The 23,577-nt window shown below is 44.4% G+C and overlaps 1 protein-coding gene and 1 long non-coding RNA gene across 3 annotated transcripts in view; both read right to left on the reverse strand.

Moving 5' to 3' along the window:
- LOC309359496 (transmembrane protein 132C-like) overlaps positions 1 to 23,577 on the reverse strand; it is a 245,810-nt gene that overhangs the window by 62,493 nt on the left and 159,740 nt on the right. For both annotated transcript variants that reach the window (XM_081893263.1, XM_081893264.1), the window contains exon 4: positions 175 to 361. In XM_081893263.1, coding sequence (XP_081749389.1) covers positions 175 to 361 — 187 coding nt within the window. The remainder of the gene's footprint in view (positions 1 to 174; positions 362 to 23,577) is intronic.
- On the reverse strand, positions 14,604 to 17,566 carry LOC309359634. Its single transcript, XR_014163878.1, has 2 exons — positions 17,455 to 17,566; positions 14,604 to 14,755 (listed from the first exon to the last, which is right to left on the reverse strand). It is a non-coding gene; the product is annotated as an uncharacterized lncRNA (long non-coding RNA).

The raw sequence follows: 23,577 nt of genomic DNA on the forward strand, positions 1-23,577 counted from the left end.
CAGGATAACATGGTGGTAGTGGGGAGCCATGTATCCTGAGCTGTTTGTGAGATAGGCAGAATAAAATAAATTATTACGTTGCAGTACTCACAGTGAAAGAAGCCTCAGAATTAATAAATGGCAATAAAAGTAAATTTTGAAAAGCATTACGTCTGTCTACGTGAACTCTCTTACCATCGCCAATGGAACAATCCCGACGAGATCCTTCTGGCAAATGAAGATTTCAGAGAGGGCTGGGTCTGTTGTCCCCTTTCGAGGATATTCCACCTGCCAGGTGATAGGCTGTGTTCCGGAAAGACTGCTGAAGCTGGCTATTTCAAAGTTCAGCCTCACCACCTCGCTGAACATATTGTTATTATTTCTGGAATAATGGCAAGGGTGGGGGGTGGGGTTGAGAGAAGAAAAGCAGAAAAGGTATTCAATTAAATAGATTGGGAAACATTGTATGGCCAAGGTGAAAGTTCATGTCAGGAATGAGGAACATTTTTCAGCCTAAGGGTCACATTTCCTTCCATGCACCCTTGCAGGACCAGAGATGAAAGTGGGTGGAGCAACACATGCAAATCAATCTAACCTTTGGACAGTAGAGTAGCTTTGGCACACACTCACATACAGTGGTACCTCAGGTTACATACACTTCAGGTTACATATGCTTCAAGTTACAGACTCTGCTAACCCAGAAATAATACCTCAGGTTAAGAACTTTGCTTCAGGATGAGAACAGAAATCGTGCCTCCGGAACGAATTAAGTACGTAACCAGAGGTACCACTGTACTGCTCCTTATTCTCCAAGAGACATGATCAGAGTTGAAGGACACATCAGAGCAAGAGACATGATCAGAGCTGAAGGACACATTCTAGCCAGTCAAAAGCTCTCAAAACAGAACCAGAGAGAAAGTTTGTCTGGGGAGGGCCTGTGGCCTGAAGAGAGTCCTGAGGGTCAGAAAGAGAAACTTAGACAGCTTCATTTGATGCCAGAACCTGTGATTCCACACCCTCTACTGTAATTATTTGAACATTTGATTGGAATTCACAGGGGCTGGGATTGAAAACAGGGGCCATGTCTATGAGAAAAGAGTAGCAAAATGATATGGCAAGTTCTTTGGTGGTGGGTAGCATACCCCCTTAACCTGCTTCTTTTTGCAAGCACCAACTCTCCCTCCCTATTAATTTGCATTAAATTAATAAATGTATTAGATATAAAATTAAAACTCTCAGAGGAAGTTAATCAAATCACCTTAACTATATGTAGGAATACAGATCATCATAAAATGTTAACAAACCCAAAGGTCATACGATAAAGAAGTAAAATGGTTGCATGTTATGTATAATAACAAAAAAATTCAAATAGGTCTACTCTGAGTAGAATTTAATTGGAATCAGTGAAAAGTGTATTTCCCCAAGCAGACCAGCCCATTTCACCTCAGTTCTGAAATTCCAAACCAAGCTCCCCACTGTGGCCAAAGTAGGAATACAGTCAGGTCTAGACTTGCCAACATATATTTTTGTTTTGCTTTTTGCTTTTCTGTACCTTTACTGGACCCTTGATCTCCAGACACCGGTACACCATCCTGCTTATTTTTGGGTCCTAGAGCAACATACACACTACCTCAGGTACAAAGTGAAGCATCCCCACCCCAAAACTATGGAACATCATTATTTTGTGTCTCCTTCCTGTGGTTCCATAGCTCTTGCAACACTCCCAGCAGATGAAAAGGGCCGCTTGCAATTCACTTGCCTTCAGCTATCATTGCCTTAGCTAATGGTTTGCTTTGCCTCCCTTTCTTCGTCTCTTTTCATTTTGTTTTTAATTTGAGTTAACTGTTTCTTCTAAATTCTTTAGTGTATACGCAATAAAACACCTAAGCGGATTGCTCTAGAAATAAATCCCCTTTCAAATTCAGGTTCTCTCCCTCCTTCCCCCTTCCCATATCTTTGTTCTTTTGAAAAGTCAGATTTCTGCTTAGTATTCATCCGATGTGGAAGTCTCTCTCCGCAGACACTGAAAGCAAAACAGCATTTTCCTCCACAGGTGATAGCAACAGTTTAAGGGCTTTAAAGCTTCAGAGAGAGGCTATAGTTAAGTTAGACACCTCTTCGGGAATTCTCAGGGAAGGTATCTATTTTTTTTCCTCCAAAGTTTCAGTTTCTTAAAAGCGGGTAGCAATTATCAAACCGGGGCCTGGATTCACTTTGGATCATCCAGCAGTGGCAAATCTCCTTATGTTTTGTGTCTCTTTCACATATGCTCAATTCTTAGGTCTGTTCCAGCACATTCTGGCACTAAGCTGCAATTAAGAAGAAGAAGAAACCCCCACAAAAGACTGCATTTAAACATATGCTTTAAATCAGTGTTGTGCATGCTCTATCTTGATTAGATTTGGGCTCCTAGACAGCCCAGGGTGATCAGGAGCTAACCTGACTTGCATCTGGACCCTGAACTGATTTGGAGGACTTGCACAATCATGTGGTTGGAGGGTGGGAGAAGGAGAGGTACCTTTCCCAGGTATGTTTAATTAAGGTTTTGAATTTCGTAGCTGGGTTGAAATTTCACAGAAGACATCTTCCACTCCAAGAAGACCACTTCACCATTCATTTCTTTCTTTTTCTGGTGCCTACAATTTCCTACTCACAGTGTCCCGGAATGATGGAAGCCCCAGTACATTGTGGGAAATGCAGAATGGGAGCCAGACTATCGATGCCGGAAACTACTCTTATGGAAACTGGTTAACACCACTGGTGCTGCTCTATTTTGCATTATATTGGCATTTCATTGTAACCCACTCTAGGATTAGTATGATGAAGGGCTGATTTATAAAAAGGAAGGAAGGAGCTGTCACATTGCCACTGTGAATGGTGAGCTCCACCCCAGAGAAACCTCTGGTGAATGTTACCTCCTCCTGGGAATATTAAGTGGAAAGATCACCCCAATTTCTGCCCATTAATAGCACAGATAATATGGAGAAGGCAGTTGTACACAGATCTGTAGATTACCAAATTCTCCCCTGACCAAATTTTGCTGCCCCCTCCTGAGATTGTGCTCCCCCAAAGCCTGTACCATATCCTCCGCATGCTTCACCCCTGATAGAGAGGAATACCTGTGAAGTGATATGCTCCAAACGCCACCAACTAGGCTAGTGTCATGTGGCCTCCAAATGCCTGCCCACTGATATATAGGGCCTTCAGGGACAAAATATTGCCAACCCTGGCTCATGTGATTATAAATCTGTCTTTAAGACACTGCCTTAGGACACCGTGTGTGTGTTCTTTTCTGATGTAACATGGTAACAAGGCAGTTACAGTTATAGCCGCATTGTAATTTCAGTGTTCTCCCTCTCTCCGTCTCTTGTTTTTAATTGCCAGTTTTATTACAGTAGTTATTTAAAAAGAGTAAATTAACCAAGTCACAGCCATCTGAGTATGTCTTTCTGGTGGGACATAATTTATTTATGCCTCGCTCTGGCAGGGGTGAGATGCAAGGCTTGTGGAGAACTGAGACCTGGTGACCACCATAATCAAGAAGCAGTTTTCAGATAGTAACACAGGGATGGGAAACCCCTTTTAGCCCAGCAGGGCAGATTGTTATTCCCCCTGTCTGACAGCTAGATGCAGTCATTCACCGGATGTCACAATGATGTCAGATGACATTTTTGCCTGCAGAGATCTTCAGAAGCCCCATCTCAAAGTGCTATTTTGTACACCACATTGAAAAGGGCTTTGAAGACACCACCCATCAGCTAGTTGGTGATACCTGCAAATACCCTTTAGGATGTGTTTGGTGTTTATCTTCCTCACACCTTACATCATATTTGATGGCCTGAGAGGGTCAAATGGGGAAGCCTGGTGGACCTAATTAGGCACCTGGGATGGAGGTTCCCCATTCCTGTAGTCAAAACCTGGTTTACAGGTATTCAGAGTCAGGTTCTTCAGCACCCAGGAGAGCTCCCAAGGACAGCTGGTGTTGCCCTAATGAAGTCCAAAACTCATTATATGTCCAAACTGGGCCTGATGACTGCCAGATCTGCCTCATAACGATTCTGGCATTCTATCTATTGTACTATGCTGCCTCTACAGAATCATGGTTGCAAATATCAGACCACAACAGAAGCTTCCTGGATGAAGAAAAATCAGATTCCAGAATGAACTCTGCCTTCAGAGAAATCAGCTGAAGTGCTGCAATTTCATTTTAGCCTAAACTCAGCTTGTGACGACTAGAGGATGCAAGCAATTTGTAAGAACCAGAGTTAACAGTCAAGGCAAGCTAAGTGAAGGGCTGGGGGCTGGGGAATTATAATTTTTTGGAGATAGCAACATTCAGCTTATATTCCCACAGAGACAGGCAGAGGCAGTGGCAGCTGGCCTGTTGCTTCCCCTCAATTTTAAGACTTTGTCTCTAGTTGTTAGCCTCCTCCTTGGCACTTGTAAGATGTAACCTCATTTGGCACTGCATGCTTGCATCTATTTGCTGTGGGATTTTCCCTCTCCCTCCTGTAGTTCCTTCACTAGATCTTTGCCCCTCCTCATGATGGAATAATTTGAGATGACAAGGGCAAAACACATATATCTATATCTATCCATCTGTTGAAAGAAATTGATATCTACAGAGCATTCATGTACATGTCTCCTCAGAAGCAAGCCCTATCAAAAGGGAATCTTTTTCAGCCTGGGGGCCACATTCCCTTTTTTCCCCAAGGGCCACAGGGCAGCGATGGATAGTGCCAGAGGCCAAAGTACATGGAACACCAAATGTAAATGTTACCTTTGTACAGTAGGCTAGTTTCAACTCTCGCTCCTCTCTAACCTCCATCCAGACAAGGTGGATGATCAGAGTTTAAGGCCAGGCAAAAACACTTAAAGAGGATGAGAACAAGGACTGGTGAAGGATGTGACCTGTGTGGGGGGGGGGGCTAATGAGGGAGGGAGGGACCAGATGGAGAGGCTTGGAGGACCACATGTAGCCCCTGGGTCTGAGATCCTCCACATCTACCCTACTGAGTTTAGTGGGGATTATTCAGCGGTGCAGTTCAGTAGCTCAAGGCTCAGAACTCAAAGTGGGAGCTTAGACCATTGAGATGACAATCACTTCAAAATGTGGCAAGGCAGTTATACTGCCTTTGCTTCCATCATCCCCATGCTCATTCTGCTGACTTTTCACTGGACCTCTCTTCCAAACACCTGCCCTGACGGCACCACGAGATTTAAACCCTGCATAAATAGGGACACGGGTGGCTCTGGGGTCAGAAGGTCGGTGGTTCGAATCCCTGTGACGGGGTGAGCTCCCATTGTTCGGTCCCAGCTCCTGCTCACCTAGCAGTTCAAAAGCACATCAAGTGCAAGTAGATAAATAGGTACCACTCTGGTGGGAAGGTAAATGGCGTTTCCATGCGCTGCTCTGGTTCGCCTGAAGCGGCTTAGTCATTCTGGCCACATGACCCAGAAGCTGTCTGCGGACAAACGTCAGCTCCCTTTGCCTATAGAGCGAGATGAGCGCCGCAACCCTAGAGTCGTCCATGACTGGACCTAATAGTTAGGGGTACCTTTACCTTTAAATATGCATAGGATTGCAGTCATATGGCCTTAATGTATAACCGATCAAACAGCTAAATTAATATCCAGAGGAATGCATCTAAAACATGAGACCTGCTGTCTACAGTCAGCCCACTCCACCATTGATTCACTCTCTTCATTGTTGGGCCCAAATTCACTTAAGAGCTGGGCCTGAATTCCACTGGAGTCATGGACTTGGCTCATAAAGGGTTTGATGAGTTACACAGAGAGAGCCCTACAGTTGCTTTTACAAGTTCCCCGTTCCAAAATTTGGATGCATCTGTGCATTGCCTTATAGTCACCCAGTGGAGGCTGGTTCATTGGGGAAAATGGGGAACCGCCCCACCAATGCTAGTTTGTGCTCTCCTCACCTCACCTGCCTTCTTACTTCCAAGCAATCCTGAGGTGATCCTGGCTGTCAGCTTCCTCCTCTTTAGTTTCACTGTAGCCCTTGCACAACTCAGCAGAGAGGAGGATGGAGGCAAATCCAGCATTAATGGACTGTGCCTGCCATCGGCTTAGACACCACATACTGTTTGGGGGTCTCTGCTTTCAATCCCCACCAGTCCCAACAGACACCAGTCACCACTGCAGTCATCAAGTGATAAATACAGGGTGAGTCCTTTAAAAGAGGCCCCATGGATACAGAGTATACATGTTAAAAGACTCACTGTGTACATATGTATGAACACTACTCCTACAGTTCAGAAAAAAAAGAAAAGATGCACAAAATGTTCACTGATCTTTAAAGGTCTCACGGGGTTTCAATTGATGGCTTTTGTCCACAGCACAAATGAATTGAAGAAAGCTTTCTCCCCCACCCACAACAGATAAATGGACATTGGTTTTGTGAATCCCTGGCACAGACAATTCTGTCTGACTGTCAAACACAGAAGAGCAAAACATCCTCAGTGTTTCAAGAAGACAAATGAAAGAGATACAATCCTAATGTGAAATGGTCTGTGAGAAATGTAGGAGCTGACTCAGATGATGTGGATGCTTTGCTGATAAAGTCTGACAAGGGGCAAAAACGTATTTCAAGTGATGCCTCAGAGCAGAGCAGGTCAGGTCAGGTGAACATGGCTCTCAATTAAATAACACCTACGCCTGATGTGCTGGTGGTCCTGGTTTTCAGACCAATGCAATGGTGAGGAACAAGTGACCCTCCAGGATTTCAATTCTCCAGCCAGTGTGGATGATCTCTACAGTCAGGGATGATCAGAGCTATAGTTCAACAGCAGCTCCTCACCCCTGCCCTGTGCAATTTGGGGCAGGATGATACATCAGAAGACATGGTAGCCCGCTGACCCAAACGGTGGTCCCTTTCTGTAACATGTAGTATAGAATTTACTTCATGGACTAATGAAAGAATGCTGAACCTGTGGCCCTCAAGATGTTAATAGGTTCTAACTCCCACCATCCCATAGTCAAGGATGATGGGAAATGGAGTCCACAACATCTGGATGGCCACAGCCTCACCACCCCTGGCCTAAATCTCTTTTGCTAACTATTCCTCCTCTCCTGCCCTTAGCGGGCAACACATCTGGCCCAATTTGTTGAACTGGCAGGAACACACCACATATATATCAAAGCAATGGACAGTTTAGAGAACATCTATGAATGTCCAACTTTCAAGTTACACACCCCTTCCAGCTAGCTTTAAGACCACAGTATGGCTAGTTAGACCATAAGACACTGGAGGCTGCCTTATACTGAATAGAGTAGTCAACAACCTATTCATAAGTAAGTAGTAGCAGAACTCAAGCTAAGAGATGAACCCTTTTCATGCATGTAGACTGTGGGGGGAGAATAGTTCTTACAATTTCATTTTCTAAGTAGAGATAATAACACGAATAAAAATGAATTGAAAGCTGGGAAATTGTAAAGAAGAAAGAACTCCCCTCCCCCGCCTGCCAAATCTTCACCTTCATTGCCAACCCAGCTTTTTCTCAGAAAAGCAATTTCCGTTGTGTTCTTATTTACCCTTGGAAATACTATTCTAAACTCTGAGAGGTTGGGAGAAAAGCAGATGTACTTCAATCTTAGCATTCCTGGAAACAGGGTACAATTCACTTAGAAGAGTATAGTTTTCAGGTGAAAACTACATTCAGAGTATAGTTCTGAATGAGTCACTGTTGCCTCTGCTTTGGACATCCAAAAAGTAAAGCAATTTTAGGCAGCAAGACAATTGAAATCTGTGCATCGTCAATAATGCTGAGGGCCTGTCCTGAAAGATGGGGTGCACCTGTGGATTTTAGATTCACCCAAATGAGTTGTCCTGTTAGCCCAAGGACCCAGTGCAAGAACACTTCACCTCCTCTACCCATGTTCTGAGTTCCCCCTCCAACCTATGCATATTGACTCAGATATTGTGGGGAATGATAACAGATGTCTTCTAGGCTGAAGGAAGCATTCCTTTGTGAGCAACCAGTGGGGTGTAGCAGCTGGAGTGTTGCACCTGGGAGACCAGATTTCAAATTCCCATTTGGCTATGAAGCTCACTGGGTGACCTTGGGTCAGTCGCTGTCTCTCAGCCTAACTTATCTCACAGGGTTGCTTTCACGATAAAACAGGGAAGAAGAGAAGCATCCACACATACCACCTTGTGCTCCTTGGAATTAAGGTGGCATATAAATATAGGGAATAAGCAAACAAACCTTCCTCAGGTAGCAGAGCAGTGCGGATGGAGATGGAGGAAAATGTGAGAAGGTCCAGATGCAGAAGGGGGCCAAGCAATACACATGAATCTTCCTACCTTTCTACAGTTGGCTACATTCCAGCCATGCAAAAGGAGGGTGTAGTGAAAGGGCAGGGATGGGTTGTGCCTGGGAAAAGTTCTGACAGCTGGATAGAGAGGACGGGCCAGTGGGGTCTGCATTCAGTCCCTAGGTTTGAGGTTTACCACCCCATAGTATAGGAAAGAGGTCTAAATCAGCACTTCACCAGTCTTTTGCTCATTGCATTTTTCTTTCCTTTTCTTTGAAAACCACAATCTGATATCTGTTATTTACCAAGATAAAACACCCAATTAGCTCACTTAAGGAATCCTCTAGATCTCATTGAATTTCATTTGATCTGTGCTCAAAACATACAGTTTAGTAAGACGTGTCACAGACGCAACTTCTCCAAGCCCACAGAAACATTAAAAGTGTATAAGGTGAAATATCCTGAAATATTCCTTGTAGTAAGTTCAGAGGGCAAAGCATTGAACCTATCTAATGTTAATGTATGCCTATGTTTAGGAATATCTGACACATCTAAGCATTTTGCTTCTTTAATTCCATAATTGGGATGCATAACCACAAGTAACAGGGAACAGGTTTTAGTTGCTAGAGATCCCATATTTTGAAATTAAAAGGTAAAGGTACCCCTGCCCGTACGGGCCAGTCTTGACAGACTCTAGAGTTGTGCGCCCATCTCACTTAAGAGGCCGAGGGCCAGCGCTGTCTGGAGACACTTCCGGGTCACGTGGCCACCGTGACAAAGCTGCATCTGGCGAGCCAGCGCAGCACACGAAAACGCCATTTGCCTTCCCGCCAGTAAGCGGTCCCTATTTATCTACTTGCACTTTGACGTGCTTTCGAACTGCTAGGTTGGCAGGCGCTGGGACCGAGCAACGGGAGCACACCCCGCTGCGGGGATTCGAACCGCCAACCTTTCGATCGGCAAGCCCTAGGCGCTGAGGCTTTTACCCACAGCACCACCCGCATCCCATTTTTGAAATTATAGATCCTCAATTCTTCATGAGCCCAATAGCCCTCTCCCTACTGGAGATTCCCACCAACTGGTATTCAGAGTCATATTGCCTTTGATCATGGAAAGATTAGGGTTGAATCAGAAGTTTATTAGTCAACCTTCTTGGCTCAAAGGGGGGCCTTTCAGAGCAGGATTTCCTGCCACACTCCCCCAATCACATTTTTTAAATCACTTTGACCATCTATTCATGGTCATGGAGGATTGGACAATGCTTCCTGCTGGTGCTGGACACAGTTATTTGCTTAGTTTCTTACTCACCAGATGCCAAAGCAAGAGGAGGAAGCATGAACCTCACTCTCCTTTGGCTTTAAGACAGTTTAGCATGGCCAGTGAGCTTAGATTACATGATAGCACTGGAAGACAAATCAGAGTGAGGGCAATACTAAATACCCTCCAGGACGACAGATAATTGGTTAACCATGCTTAAAAATAGAAAAGGTGTCCAGGAGAATGGGGTTTGCCATTGCCGTTATAGTAAGTGGAGTGAATATTTTGTACATTGGGTCTCCCCAAAATTGCCAAAATTTAGTGTTCCACTTTGCTAACAGGACTCTGTTGAGAGTCTGTCAGAGTGAATGAAGCACTATTCTGCCAACCACATTCTGCCCCCAAACCAGCTCTGACCTGTCTCCCTTCTAATAAACAAGCAGTCTATAAGAGGAGGCAGTGCCTATTAGATTTTTCTCTTTCATCTGGGTTTTGCCTTTGTTGCGCCCAGCAGTGAAGAAGATGGGGGCAAAAGAAGAATTAGTTGGCTCTGCCTATCATTGGCTTTGACACCACCTACTGGTTGGTCTCCCTCTCTTCTGTCCCACCAAACCCAATGAGCAGCCACTACTGGGGGGAGCCATTTTGGCTCAGCCCTAGAATGAATAGCTAAGAGATTAAGAGATAGAGATTTTATATATATATATATATATATATAGAGAGAGAGAGAGAGAGAGAGAGAGAGAGAGAGAGAGAGGGGATAGGTAGGTAGGTATAGATTCATAATTTGCTACTAATGATGTAATATTTTTGCCCATGGGTTTCCTGCAATGAGCAGCAGAAGGAGTTAAACAGTATCTATGGACAAACAAATTATATTTCAAATCTGCCCCAAATCATAACGGAAGATGGATGCAAGAGAGCATGAGAAAGCCAGGACAAATGAAAATCCAGCAGTCGGTATTTGAATTAACAACCCCTCTTTCTCTCACCTGCTCTCCCCCTTTGTGCTTTTCGTACTGGGGGGGGGGGGCAGGGCGGGGAACAGCCACCTCCAACTTCTGTAATTATTGATGCAGTTTTTGCTTGGAAGTGCAAAGATATTTGTGACAAGCCACAGAACTGAGAATATTGGAGGTGTAAATGGAATGGCCTCTTTCTGTAAGCTCAGCTGAAAACGGGTATTAGAAGAGACATCAAAAACATGCTGGAGAGTAGAGAGTGTTTAAATAAAATTGCCTCAATCTCTTCACCTTGCTGCATTCACTTCTGGCTGCTGCCTTCCAGCACTGCCAGCATGTGCCCAATACAATGGCCAGTGTGTCCTCTTGAGAGGACACTTTGAGATGGCAAGGCTTATTTTATATTCTTCACTACAGTGCTACCTTGGTTTACAACCATAATCCATTCCGGAGGTCCGGTTGTAAACCAAAACAGGTTGTAACCCAAGGCGCGCTTTCACCAATGGGGCCTCCCCCCCAAAATTTGTTGTAATCCAAAAAAATGGGTTGTAATACCAAAAAAGGGACACACACTTCCGGGGTTGACGTGGTTGTAATCCAAAACGATTGTAATCCAAGGTACCACTGTATTTCAGAAGGGAATTGGCATGGCATAGTGGTTAAGGGTGTTGGGCTAGGACCTTGGAGAGCAGAATACAAATCACTGCTCTCCCATCCACTGGGTGACCTTGGGCCAATCATCTTTTAGCTTAACCTGAAGGTAGAACTCGGATGGAGGAGAATCATGTATACTCCCTTGAATCACTTGGAGGAAAGGTGGAATAGAAATGTAATTATAATATATATTTTTTAAAATCTCCCCCAGTGTTTCCTCCTAAGATCCATTCCAGAGAGGGAAATGTTAAGAACTGCATATTCCAAGGATGAAGGACCTGTGGGCCTCCTGCTATTGTTTGACTCCAACTCCCATCAGCCCTTGCCAACAACCATCATCACCTTGCCAACAAAGGTCCGTATAGTAAAAGCTATGGTTTTCCCAGCAGTGATGTATGGAAGTGAGAGCTGGACCACAAAGAAGGCTGATCGACGAAGAATTGATGCTTTTGAATTATGATGCTGGAGGAGACTCTTGAGAGTCCCATGGACTGCAAGAAGATCAAACCTCTCCATTCTTGAGGAAATCAGCCCTGAGTGCTCACTGGAAGGACAGATCCTGAAGCTGAGGCTTCAATACTTTGGCCACCTCATGAGAAGAGAAGACTCCCTGGAAAATACCCTGATGTTGGGAAAGATGGAGGGCACAAGGAGAAGGGGACGACAGAGGACGAGATGGTTGGACAGTGTTCTCGAAGCTACCAGCATGTGTTTGACTAAACTGCGGGAGGCAGTGGAGGACAAGAGTGCCTGGCGTTCTCTGGTCCATGGGGTTACGAAGAGTCGGACACGACTAAAAGACTAAATAACAACAACCCATCAGCCATAGCTGATCCTTATTTATTTTATATTTAAATAAAGGTAGATGCCAGCACTTGGGACCTTTTGCATGCCACAAATGTGTTCTACCACATCATCCTTTCCTAGGACATGAAGCTCCCTTATACTGAGTCATTGACCCACTGAGCCTGGTATTGTCTTCTCTGACTGGTAGTGGACCTCCAAAGTCTGAAGCAGGGGTTCCCTCCCACCTCATGGTCCCAGATCCTCCTAACTGGAAGAGGCAGAGTCTGGACTGCATTCAAAATGTCTGTCCTTGAGTTGAGTTCTCCTTGATGCAAACTTTGTTTAAGAATGTTGCAAACGAATTACTTTTACCATCCTCTTTAGAATGTTCTCTCTCTTTTAGAGGAGGCTGTTATCTCCACCTCTGTCCAGAGATGTACATAAAGTGCCAAAAATTGTAAAAGGGGGGACGGCAATCAATATGTCATTAGCTATTTTTCCCTCCCAGAAAAGTTCATAGAAGTAGGTGGTAACGTTGATGAGAAATTGGGAGGGAAGGGGTGGAAACAGTTCCAAAGATCAGATCATTCAAATAACGAAGCGCCTTGCTGATTTCTATCAATATATTCCTTGATGTGCTTCTCCAGAGCTCTGATCTGAGTTGTTAACTTGACATTTATGTCAAAACTACATCCCATAAAAGGTCAGAACAGGGCTTAAACATCACTGGTTGTGTAAACATCAACAGCCCTCACCTCGTGCTGAAAATACAAAGTGAAAGGAAAGAATGGTGAACTTTATGAGTGTTAGGAGACAATCCATTTTCTCTGATCCAGGTGAGATAGCATCTTAGGCCCCATCTGCACTGTACACTTAAAGCAGTATAATACCACCTTAAACACTCATGTCTTCTTCCAAAGAATCCTGGGAACTGTAGTTTGTTAATGGTGTTGAGAGCTCTTAGGAGACCCCCTACCCCTTTGACATGAGTACAATTCCCAGAGTGGTTTGATAATCAACCCCTCTTCCCAGGAAACTCTGGGAACTGTAGCTCTCTGAGAGTGTAAAGAGGTATGATACTACTTTAAATGTATAATGCAGATGGGGCCTTGCCGTGTCTCCTTAGTCCAGGATTCCCTGCCCTGATGCCTTGCAGATGTTTTCAGCAACAACCCTCAGCATCTCTAACCATTAACCATGCTGAGGTGGTGAGGTGGGCAGGAGGTGAAAACTGTTAACTACAAAATTCAGAGAACTGCATAATCTGGAGGATAAAAAACCTTTCAGTCTATGTATTAGCTCAAGATGTGCAAATGGTGTCAATTTGCTAAAAAACACACAGAGGGAACAAAATTCTGCTCCATCGCTAGTAGAAGGCAATATGTTTTCTTTTTGTTACTACATATCTGCATTTGTTTCTGTACATATTAAGTGATAAGTAACCTGTAAGTCTGAATTTCTGTTTTATTTGCTTGCATATGCTTCTTTGTGTTTTTATATTGCTATATTACTGGTTTTAGGATGTTTGTGTTTTAATTTTTTGATTTTTTTTTTAAAAAAACTTGTATATTGATTGCTCTCTAGACTGTATACCACTTAAGATATTTTGGAAATATTTAGTGATATATAAATGCTTTTAAATAAATAAATAAATAAATAAATAAATAAATAAATAAATAATAGCACTAAGTAGGGATGGGAGGGAACAATGAGTTTGTTGGCATATTAATAAGAAGCTACCCAATTTGCATTCCTTGAACCAGGAGGGAAACCAAAGTGCAGACATCCTTCAAAATTCACACTTCTCCAAATTTGTGAATTGGTTCCTCCACCAATCCAAAAATTTATCAAAAAATGCATTCTATTAGGCAACATGTGTGCATAAAAATGGATATACATATTAGGGGGGGACATTAAAAATGCATTGTCTTAGGGGAAATTGCTTGCAAAAATGTGCATTTTAGTAAAAGCTGCATACAAAAATGTATTCATTAGGAAAAAATAAAACTAAAATGCTGATGGCTTTTCAAAAGGATTTTTGTTTTGTTTTTTTTAAAAAAAAACTTTTTCAAATTGCTGCAGGAATAAGGAGTACTGAACTGAGGATTGGAAAAATGAGAAACTAAAATTGACAGCTCCATCTATCCCTAGTACTAAGTAAAAAGCCTGAGTTTCTCTCTCTTACACCAGACAATAGTCCTTGAAAGCAGAGGTTTATGCTTGCTGGTTGTCTCAATTCTCTCTCCCCCCTACCAAAAAAATCATCTCAGAATCAAGGGGTTGGAAGGGAACCCAAGGTTCATCTAGTCCAGGCATGGCCAAACTTGGCCCTCCAGATGTTTTTGGGACTACAATTCCCATCATCCCTGACCACTGGTCCTGTTAGCTAAGGATGATGGGAGTTGTAGTCCCGAAACAATTGGAGGGCCAAGTTTGGCCATGCCTGCTCTAGTCCAACATCCTGAAATGCAGGAATTACAGCTAAAGAATCATTTGTCTCCAATGCAGTTCTCAGAAGCCCTGAATAAAAGATTTTTTAAAAAAGCTGCCAGGTATCGTGTCAATAACACAATGCCTCAACTCAGAAAAAAAGCAAAAATCTTTGCAATGACTTCCACTCTGGAACACATATGGCTGCATACCTCATCATGCAGTAGGCAATTTATCAGACTAAATAACTTTAAACAAAACTGCACACCCGTAGGTGAATTTATTGTCTGCATTCTCTTCCATGCGGAGATTCCTTTGATGTCCCCGCCTGCACCCAACTTTTACGATCTGGCAGGGGATGGGAAACAACGATGGTTCTATTGGAGGCAGCTGTGTAAGCAGTTCCCATTTAACTGGAAGACAATGAAAAATTAATCGCAAACCGAATGTAACTAAGTTTCGGTGGAAAGAGCAAAACCACTCAGACATTATCATCTTCAACAGATGTTTGCTGACTGTCTAAATTTACAAAATTACCTGTCATGTTTTACTATTTCCTCGAGGAAAACAAAAAAGAAAATCAGCAGGCCTGACTTGTCTCTCTGAGTTAATAAAACGTTCCCCATATAAATAGGATATTAAAAGAGCTTTTGACTTGCAGTCATAACAGTTAGCTGGAAAGATTGAAAAACAGCAAATGGGAGAGATAGTCCTCTCACTAGTATTGATTGCTGTTCGATATTCTTAACTACAGAAGGAGAGTTCAGAAGAGTCTTGGCAGTTAAAAGACTGTTTTCTGCCTTCTTACATCTCTTTTTTGAACATCTGCTTCTGCTATGGAAGAAGGTGAGGTGACATTTGTCATGTCTGAAAAGTCGTTTTCCTACAGGCGGAAAATATCCAGAAGCATATCATGCAAAGAAAGTTGAACAGGAGCTGAGGGCCAGCAGAAGGCTCTCTAATTCTTTTCTAACAAAAGCCCTGCAAGGTAGTTTAAACTGAGAGATCACGACTAGCCCTGGGTCAACTAGTAAGGTCAAGCAGTGGTTTAAACCCAGATCTCCTGCATACCACAGCTCGGCTCCCTGCATACGCCGGCTCCCTCAGCCAGTAAAGCGAGATGAGCCGAGGGAGCCAACGTTTGTCCGCAGACAGTTTTTCCAGGTCATGTGGCCAGCATGACTAAGCTGCTTCTGGCGAACCAGAGCAGTGCACAGAAACGCCGTTTACCTTCCCGCTGGAGCGGTACCTATTTATCTCCTGGCACTTTGACATGCTGTCGAACTGCTAGGTTGGCAGAAGCTGGGACCGAGCAACGGGAGCTCACCTCGTCGTGGGGATTCGAACTGCCGACCTTCCGATCAGCAAGCCCAAGGCTCAGTGATTTACACCACAGCACCACAAGCAAAGCCTACTGAGAGTGAGGGCAGGCTAAAGCCCATGCAGCAACTTTTTCACTAGCTGTTCTGGACACATGCTGGGAAAGGTTCATGTTTCCTGATTAGATGGGAGCAGGGGTTAAAAAAAACAACTCCAGTCTGTTCCTGAGTGTTGTCAGCATCACACAAGGTCACAGTCTCCTTTAGGGCCAAGGAAACAAATCAAAGTTTGCTCCACAGCCGTGACTCTGTCTCCATGTTCGGTTCTAAACTTGCATAAGAGCAAGCAATCAATATTCAGTTTAGAAATAATTGATAGGATGATACAGCTGCTCATGCCAAAGGATTAAGTCTCAACCAATAGTAATAACCCTAAGGCTTTTTTTATAATGTAGAGAATCTTCTTCTGGGTATGAAATCATTTCTCTAGAAGGAGAAATTCTGACAGATGGCATTAAGTTGTCAGAACCTACACATATATGGCTGTGATAGATGAGTTCTTCCATATGGATTTTAACTTCCTTGGCATGCTGGGTTTTCTGATGGCTATCAGGTCAGATGATGTGCCAAATTCTGGGAGAAATAAAGTCTCTCTGTGTAGCAAAATGTGTGGAGAGTTTCTCTGACAGAGACACAACCAGAAGCCGCTCCATGTAGTAAGAAACAGAGTTGCAGGTTGGAGAATTCTCTGGCTCTCCTCTGACTTCTGTCTGCTGCTCAGCCAGGGGCTCCAACCGGGCCCCCACATCGAGGGGACCCAGCCACGTGACACCACCTGGCATGCACCGGGTGGGGGCGGACGATCTTCATGCTTCCTCGTCCCAGCCCCTGCCTGGCTCCTGGACTCCCGGGCAGAGGTTGAGACGAGCAAAAGCAAAGATCACCCTCACTTGTCTCAGGTGCCATGCAGCTGGGGGGTGCTGAAGCCCCTTCTGCCCCCTGTACCCAGAACCCCTGTGCTCAGCCTTGAGAACTTGGTTGTGAAATTGAAGAATTAAAGACCAGCAGGGGCTAAAAGGGAACTTGGCAGTGGTCGTATTATTCAGTGGTTGTTTGTTCAAGAGGGGTAGTTACTCTATTTTGTTCACTCATTTCATATATTTATATAACACAATGCCAAAATAACCTCTAAGTGGCTTACACACACCCACACCCACACCCCTGCACTGCACTGCAAGGCAGGCAATTTACTATGGTCACAATTCAGTTCAAAGTGTTGGTGCTGACCTTTAAAGCCCTAAATGGCCTCGGTCCTGTATACCTGAAGGAGCATCTCCACCCCCATTGTTCAGCCCGGACACTGAGATCCAGCACCGAGGGCCTTTTGGAGGTTCCCTCACTGTGAGAAGCCAAGTTACAGGGAACCAGGCAGAGGGCCTTCTCAATAGTGGCACCCGCTCTGTGAAACACTCTCCCATCAGATGTCAAAGAAATAAACAACTATCTGACTTTTAGAAGACATCTGAAGGCAGCCCTGTTTAGGGAAACTTTTAATGTTTGATGAATTATTGTATTTTAATATTTTGCTGGAAGCTGCCCAGAGTGGCTGGGGAAACCCAGCCAGATGGGTGGGGCATGTATGTATGTATGTATGTATGTATGAATAAATAAATAAATAAATAATAAATATCATTATGGTTCTCTCACTAAGGTTTCTATTTCCCACCCAAGATGCTGACCCAAGGATGGGTGAAAATTCACATACACCCCTCACTGGTATTTCTCTTTCTCACCAGGCAGGCTCAAGCAGCAACGTTCCTGCAGGCATGGTCATCACTTGACACCTGTGGCTTCAAGCGACCATCTGCATGCATGAACAAGCGGCCCCAGATCAAGAACCACATGGAGAGCTTCCATGGCATCTCCAAGGCAACACCCTTCCAAAGAGTCTTGGCACTGAAGCTTCTTTTCATTCCATCTGTCCCAGATCTAATTAAATGGCTTGGCAGTCAGTCCAGAATGGCCAAAGGGAGATACTCCTATGTACAAGGCACAATTTAGGTTTGGAGAGGATTGGGCACAGTGGTAAAAGAGGGGAGGTCTATCAGCTGTAATAATAATTTCTAAATGGAAGGGCTGTAGCTCAGTTGCAGAGCCCATGCTTTGCATGCAAAAGGTCCCAGGTTCCATTCCCAGCATCTCCAAGTGGGACAAGACTCCCTTCTGAAGGTCTAGATCAGCCTTTCTCAATCTTGGGTCCCCAGATGTTTTTGAACTACAACTCCCATCATCACTGACCACATGCTGGCTAGGAATGATGGGAATTGTAGTCCAACAGCATCTCAGAACCCAAAGTTGGGAAAGGTTGGTCTGGATAATTGCTTCTGGTCAGTGCAGACCAGTGCTGGAGAATCTAACTTGGCCTGAAAGGCTATATCCCCCAAACCAGGACCACCAGTCCCATATCTGACATCATATGTAACACAATGTGTGAAGCAGGTGAAGATGTGGCTGTAAAGGAACCACCAGGAGCTTAAAGCATGTTCTTTACTGCTTCTCAGCAAACAGGGCTTGCTAATCAGTTCCGACAGCATCAAGCTCCATAAATGATCCATTTTTAGGTATGCTTTGCATTCTACCTGTGCCGACAAACCAACATCCCACACCCTGTAAGATGGCTTTGCAGACACCTTTGCCAGCCTGCAGGGTGTGGGGGGTGTTGATTTGGGGGCATGGCTTGAATCCAAATTATATCTGCAAACACCGAAAGCAGGGCTTGCAGTCGGCACCAATTAGCTGGGTCACCATTTGCAGTCAGGAAAAGCCATGGTTCAATGTGAAAGGCATCTGCTTTGCATGCAGAAGGCCTCTGGTTCAATCTCCAGGAACGCTGGGAGAGCCTCTCTGCCTTGAGAGTCACTGTCAGTCAGTATACACAGTTCTGAGCTAGCTAGACCATTAGATGCGTTCGGAATAAGGCAGTCGGCCTCCTGTATTCCTGATGTCATAACAATGTTAAGTTATTAACATATGGGAAGCGCCACCCATTTGTCAAAATGGCCAGTGGAGGGTGGGGGAGGTCAGTATGTGGCCCACAGGCTAGATCCTGGTCCTCAGCCCTGGTGTAGGCAACCCTGAGCTGGATGGACCAATGGCCATCTTACCTGCCCATTGCGTGGTTCAGAAGCACTGATTGCCATTTCCCAAGAGGCAGTCAGTCAAGAATGGATATTGCCTTCATGCGCTCATTATGGGGTTTCAGAGAGGCATATCAGAGTGGCCATGATGGGAAACACTGGACAGGCATTGGGTCCAATCCAGCCAGTAGAGGCTGGTCGATTGGGGCGAATGCAGGGCTGCCCTTCCAAGCACAGTCTCTTCTTAGCCAGCCCCCATCTGGCTGCCATCTTACTTATAGCGAGTCATGGGTAGGTCTGCCTGTAATTTGCTTTTGCTCCACCTACTGTTGGTATCCCTGCCCACCTCAAAGGTTATCAGCCACTACTGGTCCAAAGAGGAAGATACAATGTCGGACTTCAAGGGTTGTGTCTAATCAAGTTATACCCACTGAGAGTTATAACCACTGAAATCAATAGACTTCACTTAGACATGTTCATTAATTTCAAAGGGTTTACTTCGAGTAAGACTAAAACTGAATATAATATTTGAGGTGTTCCACAGGAAATGATTCATATATGGAATGGAACAAATAAAAACAGTTATAGAAATTATAGAAATGCTCTCCCCATGGAAATTTGCCTGGCACCTTCATTATACACCTTTAGGTTCCAGGCAAAAATATTCCTCTTCAAACAGGTTTTTGGCTGACCAAAGTCCTTTTAAATGTTCTTGGGGGGGGGGAGCTGGGGGGAGGGGCTTATTGTTCTGTTTTTATTATGAATTTTAAGTTTTTATATATATTTTTGCTGTATCTACGGATGAAGGGCGGTAAACAAATGTAATAAATAATAGTAATAATAAAAATAAAAATATTTTAAAATCCATCAATCAGTGATGGTCATTTATTCTCCAAAACACACACACACAAACACATAAATTTCACAGTGAAACGCAGGTGGAAAGCAATGTAAAAACTCAAGTATTTGAGTCCTGCATTAGGCTACTCATTTCCTCCCAGCATCAAAATTGAAGCCATGATGGATGAGCTGCTAGCACTGTTTATTTGGCCCAGTTTCATAATTTGACAGTGTGAAAATATTGATCTGAGGCTGAAATTCAGACTGCACAATAAGGGCTGCCACAGAGCATCTACGTCACCTCCTGAAAGGCATCCTGGTTATGAAATTGCCAAGTTGATGGATGTCGCATCTGCATTGGAACTGAAGGCCTGATTCCTTTCCCGCCCCATGCCTTCCCCTACCACAGACCTCCTGAGCCCATAGAGACACTACTGAAAATCACGAGAATGTGCTCTTTTTCTTCAGCACACCCTCCTCACCTTTGGAATCGCGAACATCACTGATTTGGTAGGATGCTCACCCACACACCCAAGTTGCTCTCACAAGCTCCAAATGAGATTGAACCTCCCCTTTGCATGCGTGGCACTGCAGGAACACTGCAAGAGACAGGCTGCATGTTGCTTCCCATGCATGGGCTTCTGGGTAGAGGAGAGAGGTAGAATAGCAGGGAGAGTAGCAATTACTGCACAGAAAGAAGCTCCTGCTGCTTGATTAATATCTCACCAAGGTTTTACAGGAGATAATGAATGGCTCATGTCTGTGGCCCACAAAAGTCTGGCTAGTCAGCCCAGCAGGGTGCATGCAAGCCTTAAAGGGACTCACACCAACAGGAGCCCAATGCAAAGTTTAAGATGCAAGATGTAGGAGATCCATCTGAGCTGTCACAAACTTTGGAAGCAAGCAAAACACCAGAGCCTTACAAGGGATTGATACCTTTTGAGAGGCTGCCTGGGTAAGAATAGCCAGAGGAGGGTGGAGAAAAGCTTTCCTCTTGAGATTCTGTTTGCAGGCTGTGAAAGTGAAGAACACATTTCCTTTATATTGGGAGAAGAGCTGTTTTTAGGAAACCACCAAAATGGTTGAGCTTTTGGAGCTGTTTCATCTGCTTTTTCCATCAATCCCCCCTGCCCAATGCCATTTTCACACCCAGAAATCAATTCCTCCTGAGCTCCCACAAACATTCCCCTCTGCTGGTTGGCAGAGCTATGTGTTCTACAAAGAACAAAGGAAATTGCCTTATAATGAGTCAGATCACTGGTCCATCTAGTTCAATACTGTCTTCACTGACTGCTGCAGACTCACCTGCAAAATTAACTATGTAAGGTAGATTTACCCTGTATTAGTCCATGTAGAGGAAGAGACACTTATCACAATACTCACAAGAGACTCTAGAGGTCACCCTAACAACCTTCAAGCATTTGAAACAGGCTAAGCAAATGGATCACTAATCAAATCAATTTCCTCCCAGAAAATTGATTTGGAATTGAAAGGGAAGGATGAGTTCAGCATGATTTGTATTGTTAAGCCAGAACATCAAGTTGATGAATAATGGTCATTATGTTGTGTTGTACAAGACAGAACTGTGAGATTAGAGGCGTTGCCTGCGCAAATGACTGGGGTTAACAAGGAGGAGATAGAGACCTCATCATGTCAGAGCAAAGAATATGGGTGTGTTTAAGAAACTCAGCAGATGGCTTAACCTTGATTTGTACACATGGGCAGGTGTGAAAGTCTAGAACAACAAGGCATGCTGGTAACAGACTGCAAGTCAAGCGGCTGAAATAAATTTGAATTATTTGGGCCCCATAATTAGTGTTTCTGCGGGGTCAAGCCATTACCAGGATACCTGCTAACATTCACCCTGGGCAACCTTTAGAAGGGGTCTTACACTGTATTGCTCATTTGATAACTGCAACTATCGTCACATATAATTGTAGCTTATGAAAAAGAGTAGAACAGGCAGATTTGCAAAGGTAACTGATTTCCCCTAATCCTGGCTTCAGTATAGAAATTGCAATTATATTTTGACGTAGACAAAGAGGTTTGCCATCCCTTCATTATTTTTAAAGTAGATCAACAGGAGGGAACGATAATGAGCTACTGACCAAGGGTGGGATTGGAGGGCTTAAGAGAAGAGCCTGTTTATGTTTTGTGTGGGTGCATTGGGGGAGGGGAGTGCAAGACTGCAAACTCACATGAGAGCATGGAGCCCCAAAACACGTGTTGGAGGGTATACACTGGTTGGGACTGATGGAATAGTACCATAGCTGCCAACTTACAGATTTGAAAATAAGGGACCAGCAGCCTCGGAAATAAGGGATCAGCAGCCAAAATAAGGAATTTTCAGAGCACAGGTATGTTTGACTTCTGAGCCCCTCCGAGCCAAAGGCAGAAAGCCCAGTCAGCAGCCAAACGAAGCCTCAAGCGGTGGTTCCCACAGCACAGCAACCCAGCAAAGGGGATGCAGCAAGGAAAACCACCATCACCTCACCGCTGGGAAGCACTGAGCAAAGGTGAGTCCCCAGGCAACCTGGCCGATTTGATCAGCACAAGGCATGCAAGCTCCACCCCCCCAGTCATTCTTAGACTCCTTATTGGGTGAACAATGCAGCCAAGCAACACAGTTGGAGTCTCCCTCCTCCCTGACCGGCAGGGAGGGAGGGAGAGGAGCTGCTTCCTTTGAAACCTGGGAAATTTAAGGGACATCATCAATAAGGGATAGCAGTGGGACACAGGGCTGGGATAAGGGACTTTCCCGCCAAATAAGGGACGGTTGACAACTATGAATAGTACATCCAGCAATGGCAATAGGACCGCAAGTTTGCCATCCCTGCTACAGTATAACTAAATATGCCTCCTACATTGGATGTGCTCTTTATACACGCCTGACACCCGGATGTATTCTGAGACTGAAGTCCTTCCCTCATGCATCACAGTAGACTCATTGATTGAATCCCTGCTGTTCTGATCACAAGCAATGTGGTCTCAGTCCATTAATTTGGAGCATGGAAACTAACAAAAATCAATGAGGTGCTACTTAAAACCCACTTTGCTCATGATTATAAATCCTGTGTTTAAATGTGTGCAGGGAACAAGAGAGAACATTTGAGTAAGTGGTAGAAAACAAACCAAGTCCATTGAGCCCTTTCTCAGATGTAACAGGGAAGAAGGATGGGGCAATTGCAGGTGCTCAGCTGAAGCTGGGCCTAGATACATATTTTCTATGCTCTAGCTGGGCCCTGTGTGCTAGATCAGTGGTTCTCAAACTTTTGTACTAGTAGGCTACTGAAAATTGGTGGGGTTCTGAGCAGACCACCTAAAACATATATTTTTTTCAGGGCCAGCATCATCAACACCAGCACTGTATTATTATGAAAACCACAGGCCCTAAGCCAGGCCAATGAGAAGGACCATTTTAACTAGTACCGAAAGGTAAAGGGACCCCTGACCGTTAGGTCCAGTAGCGGATGACTCTGGGGTTGCCACACTCATCTCACTCTGTAGGGCGAGGGAGCTGGCATACAGCTTTTAGGTCATGTGGCCAGCATGACCAAGCCGCTTCTGGTGAACCAGAGCAGCGCACGGAAACGCCGTTTACCTTCCCACCAGAGAGGGATACTTTAATTAGGGAAAAATTAGTAGACTACATCAGCGCTGTAAAGTCAAAATCATGGGTCCTAGGCCAGGGTGTTGATAGTCTGTTCAGTATATCTGACCCTGCTTTAAAGAAACTGTCTTGGTGTCTGTTGTCAGATCCGAGTGCAGATATTCTCAGCTGCTCCACCAACTTTCCAGGGACCTTCTGAATGAGTTCATGGGCCACCAGTGGCCTGTGGACCACAATTTGAGTATCTAACTGGAGACCAAAACAGGTTCATTGGTTCAACACTTGAGGAGAGAAGAGGAAGAAGTCTAGGGATGGACCCGCACTGCCAT

The sequence above is a fragment of the Podarcis melisellensis genome (genome assembly GCF_964234715.1).
Source record: "Podarcis melisellensis genome assembly, chromosome: 16".
In the NCBI taxonomy this organism is placed as follows: Eukaryota; Metazoa; Chordata; class Lepidosauria; order Squamata; family Lacertidae; genus Podarcis; species Podarcis melisellensis.